The sequence below is a fragment of the Zea mays genome, chromosome 7 (genome assembly GCF_902167145.1).
Source record: "Zea mays cultivar B73 chromosome 7, Zm-B73-REFERENCE-NAM-5.0, whole genome shotgun sequence".
In the NCBI taxonomy this organism is placed as follows: domain Eukaryota; kingdom Viridiplantae; phylum Streptophyta; class Magnoliopsida; order Poales; family Poaceae; genus Zea; species Zea mays.
In genome coordinates this window covers 80,348,983-80,367,544 of record NC_050102.1, presented here as the reverse complement: position 1 = coordinate 80,367,544, position 18,562 = coordinate 80,348,983, and the positions used below count along the sequence as shown (strand labels likewise).

At 45.2% G+C, this 18,562-nt stretch overlaps 1 protein-coding gene across 6 annotated transcripts in view; it reads right to left on the bottom strand.

Moving 5' to 3' along the window:
• Window positions 1-1,032: 1,032 nt before the first annotated feature.
• LOC100279182 (uncharacterized) overlaps window positions 1,033-18,562 on the bottom strand; it is a 39,714-nt gene continuing 22,184 nt past the window's right edge. For 2 of the 6 annotated variants that reach the window (XM_008653069.4, XM_008653071.3), the window contains 6 exons: window positions 10,884-10,970; window positions 3,467-3,795; window positions 2,717-2,795; window positions 2,478-2,617; window positions 1,696-1,951; window positions 1,033-1,603 (listed from right to left, as the gene is read on the bottom strand). In XM_008653069.4, the coding sequence (XP_008651291.1) occupies window positions 1,265-1,603; window positions 1,696-1,951; window positions 2,478-2,617; window positions 2,717-2,795; window positions 3,467-3,795; window positions 10,884-10,970 (1,230 nt within the window). In that variant the 3' untranslated portion in view covers window positions 1,033-1,264. The remainder of the gene's footprint in view (window positions 1,604-1,695; window positions 1,952-2,477; window positions 2,618-2,716; window positions 2,796-3,466; window positions 3,796-10,883; window positions 10,971-18,562) is intronic. The other 4 variants (XM_035960507.1, XM_008653072.4, NM_001360929.1 and 1 more) reach the window with 4 other exon arrangements.

Here is an 18,562-nt window from a genome sequence, read left to right as displayed (position 1 = left end):
AATAGAATATGCTATTTTTTTAAGAATATGACATTCCACCACTTTCTAAAGTTATCATATAAGTGTATCTCAAATTCTTGGGGTACGAGATGGAAATTGATTATATAGATTTACATGCTATTTCTCCGATGTTTACACTCTTTTACTTACGTCGCTACAACATAAATATAGTATATAATTATCTCTCTCGTATGATTTAGGATAATATATAAATATATTACATATATAAATATATAAACTTAATTAGTTTTGTCTAAATTATAATTATTAAAATGGAATTCAATTCCAACGGAACAAACATGTCCTTAGGGTTGATTTGGTGACAAGGGATCACGGGAGGATTGAAGGAGATTGAGTGGAAATAAACTAATTTCCTCCCAATCCCCTTTAATTCTCCTTGGATCTCGGGTCACCAAATCAGCTATTGTGCACATGAGGGGGGAAATCATGTTTTGCCATTTTTGTTCTGGAAGCTCATTTACATATCTAAACATTGACGAGAAGCTATTTGTGCGTGTCGTCGAACAAATTAATGTTTTTTTAAAAAAAATGAAAACATAGATATTTTCAATGGCCAATATTAAGGCGTGTTTGGTTGGATGTACGAAGACGGATGAAATGAGACGGCCACAGTTCATATAGTGTTTAGATAAGAGTCACGTAGAGACAAGATAAACACTGAAATAATTTTGTGACCACGTGATCCAAAAAATCAAGAGGACGATATCGACCCATCTTATCCTACTTTGACCTTAAACCAAACACATCCTTGACAGACCCATTGGTTTTGTGCCTTACTCCAATGCGATTTTATATTTGTATAGACATCCAAACATTACTCGGTGCCTAGGTCAACTTATTAGGGTCACTTTTTGATCTGAAATTTTCTCTTACAGGCCATTTGGATCTATTTATTTTGAAGAAATTAAAATTTACTTGATCATTGGTTATAATTTGTTATTCTTGACAGGAAGGACTCAACCTAGAGAAGAAAAGCACCAACTCAATAATCAAGCTCTCAATGCGATGCTCTCAACACCTAGAAATTTGCTATTCTTGATGCAATTTATGAAGACCCCACACACCGAGGATAACCATATCCGATAACAACTTTCAAAACCATGGCCGTACACAATCACATGCACATAAGCAAGATTTGGAAAAAAACAAAAAAGGAGATAACTTAGGTTGGAGGAAAGGTTCCTCAACCCTATTCTCTATCTCTTACAAATAATTTTAAAGAAATCACACTTTCTGTGGTGTGTCAGTGTCTGTGTGAGTGCTTCCGAGTCCTCCTAGAGTTAATGTCACCCCTTACCATATTTCTTCTCTCGAGAATTCTGGAAATGAAACATATATAACCAATGGTCGCCATGGCATACAAGGCCCTATAAGGTGCCAACGCCATGGAGCTGACAAAGGAATAATAGCCACCCACGAGGTAGAGGAAACTCAGACCAATTTCACGGCCTCTCCTGCCAGGTAACTTGAAAAATATGCAGCAGCTGACATTTGGTTGGGATCCAAAAAGTCCATGCAGTATAACACCAACGCAAATAGCAGAATCAATGAACCAGGGAAAATTTTGTCCCATACCAATTCTCTGCACACAAAAGAACAGATCGGAACCATCACTGATTATGACAAACAAGAATGAAAACTTGCCTAATGATGTTTAGTTACTAAATGACCGACCTGTAGCCAGGCAACAAGTGAAGGCACAAACATGAGTGTGCTTAGAAGATGCAAGATCATGACGCCATGCCGATAATCAAACAGTTCTAGTTGGCTGTCGGTAAAACTTTTTGAAGCTGTTGGGCTATCATCCATTGGCAGAAGTTGCTGCAGCCCATCGGATTTACTTTTGGATAGCAGAACTGAACCATCGCCCATCTTGGACTTGTACAGGTCCTTTTTCTGAGTGATGCTACGAAAAGAAGCTGCTAAAAAACTGTCACAAGACAAGTATTTCAATTTAGATATTAAATTATGCTATCTCCAACAACTTACTCATTCTCATCTTATATTTCCATCTTATATTTCAAACTCCACTCTATAAACAATGGAAAACAGTTGGCCATGGCCTTATGCACGATCTGTTGCATGGCCATATAGCAACAAGTTAAGTAGTCTTTCAATTTAGAGAAGCTGTACAAGTTTTACTCCGTTTGTGTGTGTTTGTCGTACAGCTTTTATTTCTTTAATAAAATCTAACAGTGGAAGTCCCCCTGCTGCACTATTAAAAAACAAATGAAGTAAAATATACATGGCGGGAGCAATAACGTTGCGATAAGCTACAATAGATTATAGCACTCTATAGCAAATAAGAAACATATGTTCCCATATTGGTCTGCAAAGAAATCAAAGCCCATAACAACAGGGACATTATTGAAACATAAAAAGTATGTTGTCCTAATTCAAAAATATTTCAGCAATTGAAACAGGTCAAAATTACCCTTAAAAAGTTAAAAACAAACCTGCATAGATTTGAATGAGCATGGAAAGCATGAGAGAGAAGTAGCAGACCAAGGCCAATGGCTGGATGAACCAAACAGACGAGTGGTAATGTAGCAACTGCTACAATTATATTTGGATTGTTCCTAAGCATCTGCACAATCTTTTCGAAAAGGACATTTGTTACTACCTGAATATAAGGTACTCCAAGAAAAAGAACGACAAATACGCAGGTCTCCATATACTCTAGAAGGATATTTACCTTCACTGACTGAAACGAGGAGAAACTGAGGAATTGACCAAGAAATGCTGATTGAACACCATTCCCCCATGATTGCCATCTGTAAATCATTGTTGCAGGAGCAGGAAAACAAAAATGATGTATGATTTATGGTGAGATCAAAATTCATACAATCAACAAATACAGCAATGCTTTGAAACAAATCACTTATCAAGCCACACTGGATAAGGAAATAAATTGGAATTGTAAATAAACAAGTAGGAGATAGTTTAACATAGTTATAACATAAAATGTTTTTTTTAAAAAAAAAGAAGGTAGACCCAGTATCGGAGGCTCTCACATGAGTGGGATCTAAAATAAGGATAAACCGAGGCAAGCATTTCCCCGTAAATGCGGAGGGGTGGTTTCGAACCCATGGCCTGGTGACAGCTCTCACCGCTGCACCAGGCCTGCCTTCTAATTTTTAGATTACTAGAAATGAAATAATCAACAAAGATGATTTAAGTTAACCCATTTGCACTAGAATAAAGGATGGTACAGAAATCTAACTAGCCATCTTCCGCATTGATATTATTAAGAAAATACTGTCCAATGGCGTTACCAATAAGAAATAATGTTTCTAATGAAAGTTATCTACTTATATAAGATAGTTAGCAATTCCAAGACTAATAGCTCATGAAAACAACCAGTAAAAATCTGAAGTATCTTCATATTTAAGAAAAATGAAATAGACAAATAATAAGGCAAAAGGATATAAAAGAATACACTTACCGTCTTTTAGTAAAGACATGTAGAATGGCAACCACATACAGAAGCAATTTCGAACTTAGTATCAACAAAATTGTGAAACCATTAGCAACTATGTAGCAGATCAGAGTAACCAATAAGAAGGTCCCAAATGGTGGTTTTTGCTCCGCCGTGAAAATGAAAAAGGCACAAAATACAAGTATTGGCATGAAGCAAAGAAACATGAATGCCTTTGGGAGTCCAAGATTAGACTCTATGGCTGACAAAATGGATGGCATAGAAGAATCACATTCCCATGCTGAAGTCTGTCGCATAATTCCAAAAAACATTATGGCCACCATGAAACCAAGAATCTGCATTTGAACAGATTACAGTTTTAAAATATTATAACAAAGCATTGCTGATCTCTTATGTAGTTATCTTTCTACAGTAGTTACCGCTCGATGTAAATATGCAATGATGAGTTAACAAAATGAGAATAATATATAACCAATTAACCATTAATATGGTATTGTCAAAGAAACATTCTAGTGCAAAGATCTGCAAATAATATAGCAAGGAAAATCAGAAATTCTAAAGACTTCAAAATATGCAGAAGATACAGGATGGTAAAGTTAGCACACCAGAACCAGAAACAATGAAGATTTTAGTTTTTTTATACATAAGGTGCTGTGTGTATTAATGCAAAAGGATGCTGAAATTGAAAAAAAATCTTATGATTTTAATCGCATTAAACAGCTAATCAGTACATAGAAAAATTAATAGGAAAGTTTTTAAAAATTACAACTGCAGGCTACATCATACTGTAGCACTTAGAATTATGCACCAACAACAGGGGGTTTCACTGACCACCGGGGGTCGGTAGATTTTCTGAAGTGAGGTAAACTCCATTTTCCATTAGCATCGAATGGAAATATAGAAGTTTGGATTGGCAGTCCTTTTTTCTCGAATACGCAGGAGAGCTGCGTATCGTTATATTAATAGAAGAAGAGTGTACATAGTACATAAGGCCAAAAAAGGCCGCTACAGAGTTACATGAGGGAAACTGAAGTGGAGACAACAACAACAAAACAGAGAACGACCAACAGACAACACCATATGACATGACCACTAACCAGCACTAGGCAACGACAGACCCTTGGCCCCAGCCATCTCCCAAGAATTAATTTCAATTCCTGACATAATCATAATCGAAGAGATGCTTGGCCTAACTCCATATGCAGTCGTTGCGATGTCGTCATAGAGTCCAAGCCCCTCGGATCACCAAGGAGGTCAGCCCAACCTGGACGGAGCCACTAACAGAGTTTCTTATAACCCTCCACCAGCCATGAAAATCAACATCAGAAGGTTGTGGTGCTAAACCAGCCAGCCCAATCCTTTGCAAGAGCATAAACCAAAATTGTCTGGAGAAAACACAGGACAGCAGCAGATGATTAATGGTCTCCATCTCTTGGTCACAAAAAACACAAGCTTCTGGGTGATCTAGGTTTCGCTTAGCCAGTCGGTCCGCTGTTCAACAGCGGTTGTGGGCTACTAACCACAGGAAAATAACAACATTTGGGAGGTGTCCAACTCTTCCAGATACGTTTCCAATGTTCGAAACCAGTAGCGCCATAGAGCAGCACATCATAAACCGATTTAGCGAAGTAGCAGCCCGAACTAGAAAACCTCCAAAAGTGCCTATCTGGAATATCTGGCAGCAGCGCCACTTCTGAAATATCCTGAACCCAAGACATGTCTGCAATGCATTCTGCAACTGTCCTCTTGCTAGCAAACCGCTTAGGCACTAAGGCAAAAACATGCGGAGCCAGATCCATTAAGCGACGACCCATTAACCACCTATCACGCCAAAAGAGAGTGCTATTATCATCCCCAACTTCTGTAGACATGGCCAAATAAAATAAGGATTTCACTTGACCATTAGATTGTATAGGAGAGGATGCCCAAGGCATATCCAGGTTAGTCTTGTGAAGCCACAACCATCTAACTCAGAGAGCCCAATTTAAAGATTGCAGATTTGAAATTCTGAGGCCTCCCAGCTCTTTAGGTCTAGTGACCTTCGACCAGGCCACCAAGCAATGAACCCCATTAGCTTCAAAATTTCAACGCCACAAAAAATTTCGTCTGATCTTGTCCATGGCCTTGAGAGCCCATGGAGGGAGGTCCAAAGCCATGGCATCGTAAATAATAGTTGCTGTCAACACAGACTGCACCATAACAGCCCGACCGGCCCTAGTCATAAGATCAGCCTTCCATCCAGGAAGAAGATCAGCCAATGAAGGGGCTGTAGCTGTGACTTAGTGAGCTTCTTCAGGGATAGGGGTAGCCCCAAATATTTGACTGGGAATTCATCCAGTCGACAAGGCAGCTGGTCATGGACGAGGGCCAAATCATCATGAGAACAATTGATAGGGGCAACACTACTCTTCTGGATATTTGTCTTAAGACCAGAAGCCTCTCCAAAAAGCCTGAGCACCCTCACTATAAGATCAAGATCCGCTGTTGTAGGTCTGAGAAAAAGCACAACATCATCCGCATAAAGCGACACATGATGCTGAATAGGATGAGAGGATAGCGGCTGTAACATCCCAGCTTCAGCAGCTCTCACAACAATAAGATTGAACACATCCATGACAAGAATGAAAAGCATAGGGGAGAGAGGGTCCCCCTGCCGCAGCCCTCTCATGTGGGAGATGAAATCACCAGGCACCCCGTTAAGCAAAATCTGCGTAGAAACGGCAAGGAGGCCACTCATAATATCGCGCCAAACGCTACCAAAGCCCAACTTCTCCATGACTTCAAGCACGAAGACCCAAGAGACCGAGTCGAAGGCCTTAGAAATATCCAACTTCAGAAGAATTCTAGGCTGCTTTTGAGATTGAAAGAAAGATTGGCAGTCCTTGAGCTGATAAAAAAACAAAATGCATGTACCCAAGAAGATCATCAGTATGCTATAACCACCAGAGGCGTTCAGGTCAAGGTTGAATATTTGCAGGTTTGGATTTGGTGGATGGGCTAATTGTGCAGCAAGATTGTTGGGATTACGGTTACGGAGGTCGTACGAGTGGTAGGTTTGGGGTCTAGGGCCAGGACCCCGGCGCTTGGGCGACGTTGGGCTGTTGGTGGAGAAGGCGTGGTAATGTTCACGTGTGAACAGTAGCGCCGGTGAACAGTAGCACCGTTGGATAGTCGTGGATGATAGTAGATGAGTTGGGGGAAGCACGGGCAAGATACTTGTCTGCTTAATCTTTCATGGATTGGAGGGGTACATTTATAGGGCTGAGATAGCAGCCGACCTTATCTAATATCTTAACAAACCAAATCCTTATCTATCTAAACAAACTCCTTATCCATCTAAACAAATTTTGCTTATCCTTATTTATCTAAACAAACTAACTGATACTTATCCATCTAAACAAACTAACTGATTTTATTAGGGTTGCTAGGCTGCCGGTCATAACATCTCTCCCGGACTCCAAAAACAGCTTGCCCTCAAGCTGGAAGGCAGGATTACGGGGGTGAGGGATCTTCCATAGCAGCCACCCCATCGTCGTCGGCAGTCGCCTCAAGGTAGAAGAGGCGTTGGCAGTGATGGCCTCGTACAAACAGCTCGTCGCAGTTGTAGCACAGACCATGGCGACGTCGCTCCGTCATCTCTGCTGGGTGAGGTGCTTGAAAGTCAGTGCTGCCGGGGTGGAGGCAGCAGCCGCTGGCCCGGCCGACGATGCCGGCGTAGAGGATGGCGTAGCCAGTAGACGCGTAGAGGGAGGAGGCACACCGCCGTCCAAGCCTTGCTGGTAGCGCTCGTATGCCCGGGCGAGGGCCATGGCCTGCTGCAGGTCACCAGGCGCGCACAGTTTGACATCCACCCGAAGGTGCCATGGAAGTCCGGCAGTGAAGGGTTGTGCTTGTTGGTGCGGTGGTGGCAATGGCTCCACGTGGCACAGGAGAGCCAGGAATCGATCCTGGTAGTCATCCACCGTGGAGCGGAATGACAGGCGTGCCACATCGCCCAACGTGTTGTTGCGCAGAGGAGGCCCAAAACGCTGCTGGCACAACGCTTTGAAGCGCGGCCAATGTAGTGTGGGCTCGTTGCGCCGCAGCATGATGGACCACAGCTATGCCGCGCTCGTGAGATAGTACGTAGCCATCAAGAATTTATCTATCTCCGATGTCCCTTGATTGTAGAAGAAGCTCTCACAGTGGGACAACCAACCAACAGGATCTCCCTTGCCGTCGAAGGTGGGAAAAGGAAGGTTATGGTGGTGCGGGTTGTGAGGGTGTTGCTGTGGGGGGTATGCGCTATGGTGGGGTTCGGAAAAGCCTGGGATTGGTGACGGGGAGTGTGGAAAGGGTATCTGATGGATGGGTATGGATATGGTCGATGTGGGTGACAGCAAGGCGGAGGTTGGCGATGGAAGAGTGGTGGTGGTAGATGGGAGCTGAGCGACAGTGGTGGTGATTGGGTGTGATGGTATGGATGGCGCGGTGTGGGTTGGAAGGGCAGGTATGCCACTATAGCCTGGCATGCCATATGGGAAAGAAGTGTTGGTGACGGTGGGTGCTGGGAGCGGTGGTGGTGTTGGCGACCTGCTGGACATGCGGTCAATGGTGGCGGAGAGGGCGGCAAACTGGTGGAGCATCATCTGTTGGAAAGCCATGAAATCAGCCTGGGAGACAGTAGCGGATGTTGCTGCGACAGATGTGTTGACAGCGGAGGTGGTGGGTGGAGTTGATCCCGGTGGCACTTCTTCGAAACCTGACATCACCGATACCAGATTGTTGGGATTAGGGTTACGAAGGTCGTACGAGTGGTAGGTTTGGGGTCTAGGGCCAGGACCCCGGCACTTCGGCGTCGTTGGGCTATTGGTGGAGAAGGTGCGGTATTGTTCACGCGTAAACAGTAGCGACGATGAATAGTAGATGAGTTGGGGGAAGCACAGGCAAGATACTTGCCTGCTTAATCTTTTATTGCTTGATTGGAGGGGTACATTTATAGGGTTGAGATAGCAGCCGACCTTATCTAATATCTTAACAAACCAAATCCTTATCTATCTAAACAAACTCCTTATCCATCTAAACAAATTTTGCTTATCCTTATCCATCTAAACAAACTAACTAATACTTATCCAACTAAACAAAATAACTGATTTTATTAGGGCTGCTAGGCTGCTGGTCATAACAAAGATACTCCTGACCAATCCCGCTGGAAGTTCACAAAAGCCAATTCCTACTCAGTAAGTCGCCATATGCTTCCTTTTTCCATAGGAACCATCAAATTCTATCCCTGGCAAAGAATTTGGAAGAATTCGGCTGGTCTAAAATGCAAATTGTTCATTTGATTAGCCATCAACAACCAGTGTTGGACAGCTGACAGTCTGGCCAAACGCGGTTTACCTCATCCGTCGGCTTGCCCCTTCTGCGATCAAGGAGTCAATTAATCATATCATGTTTTCCTGTGTATTTAGTCTGGTCCTGAATAGGCTAGGTCTCCTGTCCATTGCTCCTCTACCTGATGTGACATATTTTTCCAAATGGAGGTGCCAAGCAATTAACGAGTTTGGTACAAAGATGAGGAAAGGGTTGAATTATTTATGGGGTGTTTGGTTCCCCTGACTAAAGTTTAGTCCATGTGACCGTGTCTCATTCGATCAGATGTTTGAATGTCAATTACCTGGGGAAATGTGTTCTTTGCGATCAGCAGCTGGAGACAATTCAACACATCTTGATTTCATGTGTCTTCTCCAGGAATATATGGTGGCAGATCTTAAGTAGAGTGGTGATGCAGCTTGTGTCACCAGGGCTGGAGGTATCTATATTCCAGGATTGGTGGAGTGTGGATGAAGGTCTTGTGCCAGTTTTGCACAGAAATGGTTTCAACACATTAGTTATTCTTGTGGCTTGGTGGATCTGGAAGCACAGAAATGCTTGTGTTTTTTTATGGTGTTTCTCCAAACACGAGTTCAGTTCTACAGCATATCCATGAGGATGCCATGCCAGGCTTTGGGAATTGGCAGGTGCTAAGGCACTGAGAAGGTTGTGGCCTTGATTTGGGGTTTGTCTTAGTTATTTCTCTTTTTTTGTATAGTCCTTGTACGTGGTCTTCTTTAGACCTTTCTCTCTACTTAATATAATGATGCGCAATTCTCTTGCGTGTTTGAGAAAAAAAAGGAAAAAAATGTCAATTACAAGTATTAAATATAGTCTAGTTACAAAACTAATTAGACAGATGAGAACTAAACCGCAAGGCGAGCCTATTAAGCCTAATTAGCCCATGATTCGCCCATGTGATGCTACAATAAATATTTGCTACCATGGATTAATTAGGCTTAATAAATTTGTCTAGTCGTTTAATCTTCATGTGTAATTAGTTGTCATTAGACTATATTTAACACTTATAATTGCCATTCAAACATCTGATGTGACACGGACTAAACTTTAGTTAGGGGAACCAAATGTTAGAGTTGACGCACTAACCAGTTCAACCCAAATGTTAAGCTGATGGGAGAAGGTAGTCAATCCATTTATACACTTCAACACCCCCACTCACGTGCAACTAGAGAGAAAAGCACAAACGTGGAAATAAATAGGTGGAGGCACAAAGAAAGCCTCTGTCAGGATTCGAACTCGAGACATCTGGCTTTGATACCATGTTAGAGTAGATGCACTAACCAGTTCAACACAAAAACTTAAACTGATAGGAGAAGGTAGTCAATCCACTTATACACTTCAACACCAAACACCCTGCTCTAAAGCATGGCGGGAGGCTCTGCTCTAAAGCAGATGCTTCTTCAACTAAGCACAGAGACAGGAGTGTGTATTGAGGTGCGAGTGTAGGTTTGGGAGTTTCTCTCCCTTGTTGAAAGGTAGACTCTTGTTTCTCTGAACGTCTATTTCTTCCTAATGAATTGATTGATACGCAGCTCTCATGCGTTATGCGTTGTTCGAAGTAAAAAAAAGCTATAATCACCAACAATGTGGGTGCAAGACCAGACATAATTCATGGTTACAGTGAATCAAGGCAAATCGAGCATTTGTATGTCATTGCCATGTTAGCTGAATATATTTTTAGGATTTCTGTCTTTAGAGGCAACTTTCTTGTTCAAAACATCCATCTACAGTAAATAAAGTTGAGCCTCTATATCTCATTATCAAAGCAAAGAATAGACAAAAGTTCACTGATCCCTTCTTCTCAACTAGGCTTCAGAACCTATACGATTGACAGTGAAGAATCCTGCCAACGGTTAGATGACAGAGTGTTTTAGCCGTCAGTTCTTGTAATCGTACCCAACCCAGTTCATATTACATAGCTTTTAGCAATCAATGTGATCTAGCAAACAGGGACTATTGTGTCATCATCAGTATATGAATACAACTCAGGAAAAAGGGTAACAGCGTGGTATCATGCATGGATCAAAGTACATAGGCACAAGAATAATACCTCTGATGAGTACAACAAAAAGAATCTGCTTGCCGCATCACTTAGTGAAGCACGAGAAGTGACTTCGTATGAGCAGTGTGGATCAGCCTACAACATCAAGACAGTTTACATTTGAGAAATCATTCCTTTTGATCACTTACTATGGATAACAAAATTAGCTCCGTGACAAATGAAAAATGCACAATACACAACTTGACAGCCCAAACATCTAATCTATGATACTGCAAATCTCATATTGGCTAGAAGTACTGGCATTATAAATTCTGGCAATCCAAATCTACTACACTTAAATAGGAAAGCCCCACTAGCAAATTTCTCTGCGATTTCGTGAAGCCAGTCACCTAGGGCCTGCTTCTCTCCACCTTTCGTGAAGACAGCTAATAGGTCATCTGCCATAAACACCAGTTCTAATTCCTGGCGGCGCAACAGACCCTGCACCTGTTCTCTTCCCCAAAAAATTGTCACAGCGAGAGAAGCATGGCCCTATTTTTTCCTCAAAAAACGCAGGAGGACTGCGCCTCATTATATTAAGTAGAAAGGAAGAAAAGGGGCAGAAAGGACCCAGTTTATCGCCATCCACAATACTATTGCCCCATTATCTCCTGTAGCTGCTGATCGGCCTATTTATCACAAGGGCGACAGACCCCATATGTCGGTTGCGCCTCCACCCAATCACCGATGCCATCCGAGCTTCATCCATGCACCGACGATGCCAAGTTCAAGGATCTAATCACTATTCCTGCGCCGGTGGCGCCCCATCTGTGGCTGGCTCTGCCACCAACCACGTGAGTTCATCACTCGCATGTGCTCCATCTAGGGGTGGTAATGGATCATGATCAATATTTCTTCACAATAAGTTAGGGCCCTTAAATAATTTTAGTTGAAAAATAAATAGGAATAGAGCCCAATCCTAATCCGATTCGACCCTTAAATTTTATAGTGTAAAATTTAGAGCCCATTACCACCCCTCCATCTGTGCGTCGTCATCGGCCCACCTCTGCCAGCACCATCTGCGTATCATCTGCATGCCCTGGGATCTTATATTTTTGGATGGCCATGTAAGGAAAGACTAATTTTCAATGACATTTTTCTTTACTTATTTTTCAGTAACTTTCTGCTTTGTTATATTCTGTTCCAGATGATGCAAGCCCTATAATGTGTTGAGAATACCTAAATTTCTCAGTTCATTTTTTTCTCGAACGCGCAAGAGAAATGTGCATCATTATATTAAGAAAAAGAAAAATACAAGGTCCGGAAAGAGACCAAAAAAACAGAAGGCACCTTACAGTGGCCAAAAACAAAGGAACCAGAAAGGATCCATGAAAGGAAACAAAAAATAAACTGCCCACTAAATCCCCAGAATTGGGGCTATTAGAAGAGCCAATCTTTTGACTCCAGCTAGCTTCCAGAAGTCCATCTCTTCTTCAGCTCTAGTAATAGCTTCTTCCAAGTCAGGGTTACGATCAAACACACAACCGTTTCTATGGTTCCAAAGAATCCAGAGACCAAGGGTGACTAAAGAGTTCAACCCCTTTTTGGTGACTCCTTGCAGCTGGTCACTGATTCTTTTCCACCACAGCATGGTATTCCCTTCTACTTGAGGAGCAAAACCCTGAAGGTTGACCTAACCAAGCAACCAAAACCAGAAATTCCTCGCGAAGACACAGCCAACTAGTAAATGATCTATGGTTTCAGATTCCTGATCACAAAGAGGGCATTTATCAGGATGATTTAGCCCTCTTCTTTGCAGCCTGTCTGTTGTCCAACATCTCCCCAAGGCAGCTAACCAGAGAAAAAATTGCATTTAGGAGGTGACCAGGACTGCCAGATTCTCTCCCAATGCTCAGACTGGATTGATCAAATAAAAAGACCTTCATAAGCTGCTTTGGCCGAGTACTTTCCGTCTGAAGCAACACTGAATATGTGTTTGTCATTCCCCTTCGAGCAAATCTATCTGTTGTCCAACATTTATTATGGGATGCTAGCCAGATGAAAATTTTGCATCTCTTAGGTGCCCATGTCTCCCAAATTCTCTCGACCGATTCAAAATCAATGGAACCAGTGATGAAGCGATCATATGCTGACTTGGAAGAATACTCACCTGTGGCTGTTGGCAGCCAGCAGAGTTGATCTGAAACTCCAGGTTGCAACTGAACTTCCTGAGTTAAATCCCATATCAAGAAGCCCATAAGAACATCAGCCGACAGACTGCCAGTTAAGTCCGATACCCACCTATTATTTAGCAATCAATGTGTGATCTTCTGATTTTTCCTGGGGATGCAGCTCAGGAGTGCTGGAGCAAGTTCACCCGCTGATTTCCCATGTATCCATCGATCATCCCGGAGCAAAGTATTTTGGCTATTGCCCACAATAGAGCAGACAGAGACTGAGAATAGGGTTGCTGCATTTGGATGTACATGTATGTCAAATTCTGACCAAGGCCGATCTGGTTGGGGTTTTTTAAGCCATAACAACCTCATATTCAAAGACCAGCCCAAAACCTCCAAATTAAGGATTCTCAGGCTCACATTTTTATAGGTTTACATACCTTGGCCCATCCTACATTACAATGGCCTCCTCTAACATTTGTCCTTTCCTTCCATAAAACCCCCTGCGAATTTTGTCTATTGCTTTGATTACCCGTTTGGGGCAATGGAGGGCAATCAAATGATAAATTGGGGTTGTTGTGAGGACCGACTTAACCAAGGTAGCTCTTCCTGCAGGATTAATAATAGCAACCTTCAATCCAGGTAGTTTGTCAGCAATTTTATCAATAAGCTCAGTGAAGGAGGACCTAGGTAATTTCTTAACTGACAGAGGCAAACCCAAATACTTACAGGACAAAGTCATAACCTTGCAAGGAAAAGTGTTCCTTGTCTCCACAAGCTATGGATCATCACATTGAACAGGAGTCATACTGCACTTGTTCAAGTTTGTTAACAATCCTGAAGTTTCCCCAAAAATTATTAGGATTTCTTTCACCACAGACACTTCCTCACCTCTTGGCTGTAGGAATAGAACTACATCATCTGCATACCGGGATACCCTTTGCCCATTTCCATTTCTCAATAGTTGCTGCAGCAGTCCCATTTCACTAGCCTGTGTGAGTTTAGAAAACTTGGGCCCCCTCCAAATGTCACTTCTTCCTTTGGCTCACGGCTCTAAATAAGTGCTGGACAACTAATAGGTTGGCTATGAGAGGGCTGGACCACCCAGAGGTGTCCTTTGCATGATCAGGATTCTGAACTCACATAAAATATTGTGCCAAAATTGTCCTTTATGTGATCAGGAAAATGTTCCTTTATGTTAGATTGAAAAGCTTGTAACCGGTCCATAGGCCTCTGCTATGTAAATGTAATCCAGGAGATAACTCTACTATAGATAACTAGCCTAAAATATAGCAGATTCTGTTATGCAGAGTTAACCCTTAGGTTTTTATACGCGGCAGTCATCTGCCTATATAAATCGATCATTGCGGACTGCCTTCTTAGCAGAGACGCTTACCCAATCCCGGTTGCTATTCTAACAAAAAGGTGTTGAATTGTTTCTTGCTCTTGATCACAAAGAGAGCAAGCTTCAGGATGGGGGAGGTCACACCTTTCTATTAGACTCCTGTTTAGGGTTAGGCTAGGGTCCCCTTGTATTTACCTGATCACCCCTTTGTAATGGGCTTGGCCAACCTAACTGCTCTATATAATATACACCCAACCATGGTTAGGGTTTCACATTTTCCAACTTGGTACCAATGCTAGGCTCCTTTTTTCTCTCTCCTCTCTCTTCCTCTCTGGTCGGCCTCCATCCCAAGCTACCGCCCCTCCCCACCTAGAGATGGTAATGGGTAAATACCCGCTGGGTATTACTATCACATTCTCATACCCACGATTAAAAAAATAATCCCGTCGGGACACCCATATTCACTAATGGGTATGGATTTACCCCCATACCCATATTCATATGGCTATGGGTCACCCGTACACACAAAGATCAATAATCTATCAAAATAATACATTATACAAACGTCAAGTATATCCATCTAAATACCATTACAAAATTTTTAGCTTCATTTAATCATCCATTTAACAACACCATAGATTTGGATAATGTAGCAACACTAGGATAGTACCACATAACACATTACATGTTTCATTACATGGTCATCAAATAGTTGTTATGCCTTCTATGACATTATCGTCCAAAAGGTTGTTAAATAGTCAAAAGAGATGGATGACTGAAGCCCAAGTTCATGCTTTTGAACTAAGTTTATATTTGGTATTTTATACCCATGGGTTAATGGGTATGGGTATGGATGAGGGCTGAATATTCTAATATTTGTTTACCCATTAGGTGGAGGTTTTTGCCTAATAAGATACCCATGGGTAGAATATTTAGTCCGTAGAATATTTAGTCCATATACATACCCTAATGGAGTAAATACCCATCAGGTATCGGGTCGCGGGTGTAGAGAATAGGAGAACACCACCACACCCACTATGGGGGGTGACCTTTCATTATATAGGTCATATGGCTTGGAGTAGAAGCCATTGGCCTAGAGTGCAAGTCAAAGGCTTGCAGTAGAAGCCAAATCCGCGTACCCAATGTCGGTCTGTGTCGCCGCTTGTGCCCCCCACCGCCAGGACGAGCTCCTCCCACTCCCCGAACACACTCCCCTCTGGCAACCGCGCCACCCCTACCCCTGGTCGTGCCGCCCCTCCCCTCCGGCCACTAAGATCCAGGACGAGCTACTCCCCCTCCCCAGGTGCCCTCCCCTACGATAGTCACACCACCCCTCCCCCTAGCCACGCCACCAGGCCCGTCCGCTGCTGCTGCTCATGCCACCACCGCCTCCATGGCTACCTATCCGACGAGCATAAAGGCTCTCCTTCCCAACACCGGTGCGCTCTCTTCCATGTCGTCCAGCTTCCCCTCCCGCGGCGGCTCCCTCTCCCTTATGGCTTGTCGTCCCTGCACGCCCGGCGCTGCCCACACTGTGTCGTCGCCTTATTTCCCCACGGCCGAAGTGATCTCCCACGATGCCACAGCGGCCTCTTCCCTGGACAGTGCTGCTCGCGTAGCCCCCCGTGCCTCCATTCCACGCCGGTGACCTCCTTCCTCGCTACGCCAGCGACGCCTGCAGCTCCTCCCGCAGCACTGGCAATGCCCGTCACGCTGATCCCTACCTCCGTTGCGGTTCCCGTGCATCCCTACAGTGTGCATGTCTCCCTTCATGACGGCCAGCACCTCTAGGGCACCTTCGCGGCCTTTGATCGGGTCATGAACCTTGTTCTCCGTGACTGCGTCGAACTCCACCCTCAGATGGGTCGTCATGCTTTGGGGCCTCTTGTGTTTCCCAAGGTCGTGATTGCCTCCCTAACGCCTCCACCTCACATGATTGTCGTCCCAGGCCTCCACCCCCCTCCTGGTGGCTCTATAGGAGTCCCCCCTTGGCCCTCTTCTCGCACCACATTCCTCCGCCCATGTTGTCCAACCCTACGCCCTCGCCTCCACTGCCCCTGCCTCCACTTTCCATCGTCGTATTGGTCACCCCGGGCACGACATCCTCTCTCGTCTATCGTCCACTTCAGCCATTCTGTACCCTCGCAGCGACGCCACCTCACTTTGCCATGCATGTCAACTTGGGCATCATACTCGCTTACCCTTCTCTTCCTCCATGTCCCGAGCTACTCACCCCTTCGACCTCATTCTCTGTGACCTTTAGACCTCCCTTGTTCCCAGCCTCTCCGGTTACCTGTACTATCTGGTCATCCTAGATGATTTCTTTCATTCTCTAGACTTCTCTGCGGCTCAAGTCCGACACCTTTCACACCCTCACTCATTTCTTCACCTGGGTCTCCACCCAGATCTGTCGTCCACTGTGTGCCCTCCAGTGCGACAACGGCCGCAAGTTTGACAACTCTGCCTCTCGCTCCTTACTCTCCCACGGAGTTCAGATGCGCCTCTCGTGCCCCTACATTTACCCTTAGAACAGTCGGGCTAAACAGATTATTCGCACCACCACTAACATGACCCGCTGCCTCCACTTTCAGACGCCTTTCCTGCCAGCTATTGGGCAGACCCTAAACACTGCCACTCATCTCCTCAATCGCCTTCCCACCAAGGAGGTGAGTCACCCCACCCCAACCCCCATTTCGCTCTCTATGGCACAACCCCTCCTATACCCACATTTGGGTCTTTGGTTGTGCCTGCTATCCCAACACCTCTGCCACTGCTCCTCATAAGCTCTCCCCCGACTCCACTCGTTGTCTTTTCCTGAGTTACTTCTCTCATCATAAGGGGTACCGATGTCTTGACCTCCTCACCCGCTGCATCATCATTTCTCGTCATGTTGCCTTTCATGAGGAGGTTTACCCCCTTGCTAACTCCTCCCCACCCCCCGACCTCGATTCCCTCCTCGATGTCGATTGCGTCAATGTTCCTCTCCCGCTACCCTCTTTAATGCAACCCACGGCCACGTCGCCTTCGACTACGTCACGCGCGGCCCCCACTACCTATACATCTTCCTGTGCCGACTACGCCATGTGCGGCCCCGTCAACCCGACATGCACCTCATGGGACTAAGTTGACCCCGCCCGCACCACGCGCAGCACCGTTGACCTCGCCTGCGCCATGCGCGGCTCCGTCACTTCAACCTGCGCCATGCACGGCCCCGTCACCTGCGTCCCACCCAGCACGCTTCGCCGACCCTGCTCACATCTACCCACCGTTGCGAGCGGACCGATCCACCGGTCCCCCCGCCCCTGGCCTATTGGCTCGTTATTATACTTGAGCCGTCGGTGTATCATCCGACTGCCATCCACCGCGACCCCGGCCATGTCCACCAAATGGTGACACGTCGCTCAATCGACATTCTCTGTCCCGTCGACTAGCTAGTTCTCACAGTCGATGTTGTGCCGGACACCTCACCGGTCCCCTCCTCTGTTCGTGCCGCTCTCGTCGATCCCCACTGGCGCCGCACAATAGAGGAGTACGCGGTGCAGGTGGGCAACCACACTTGGGACCTGATGTCGTCCACCAGGCACCAACGTGGTCACTGGCAAGTGGATCTTCTTCCACAAGCTGACCTCGGATGGCTCGCTCGACCGCTACAAGGCCCGTTGGGTCCTTCGATGCTTCACTCAGTGCCCCGGAGTGGACTACGACGAGACCTTCAGCGCACGATCGTCGCCCTTCAGCGCGAGTTCGCAATGAAGAATCTGGAGCCTCTCCACCACTTCCTCAGGATCACCTATCGAAGCCTCACAGGCGCTCTCCAGTACCTAACATTCTCATGGCCCGACATCGCCTACGTCGTCTAGCAGGTGTGCCTTCACATGCACACACCCCGGGAGCCCCACCTCACCGCTCTCAAGCATATTCTTCTCTACCTCTGCGGCTCCATCGACTACGGCCTTTTCATTCGACTCTCACCGACATCGGAGCTTGTGGTCTACAACGACGCTGACTTGGCTGGCTGCCCCCACACGCGTCGGTCAACATCCGGCTATGTCGTGTTCCTGGGCCTCGAAGCAGCAGCCTGTCGTCTCATGCTCCAGCGTTGAGACCAAGTACCGCGTTATAGCAAACGGCGAGGCCGAGACCTCCTAGTTCCGCCAGCTTCTCAAGGAGCACCACAGCCCCCTCGAGCGCCCCACCCTCGTTTATTGCGACAATATATGCGCGGT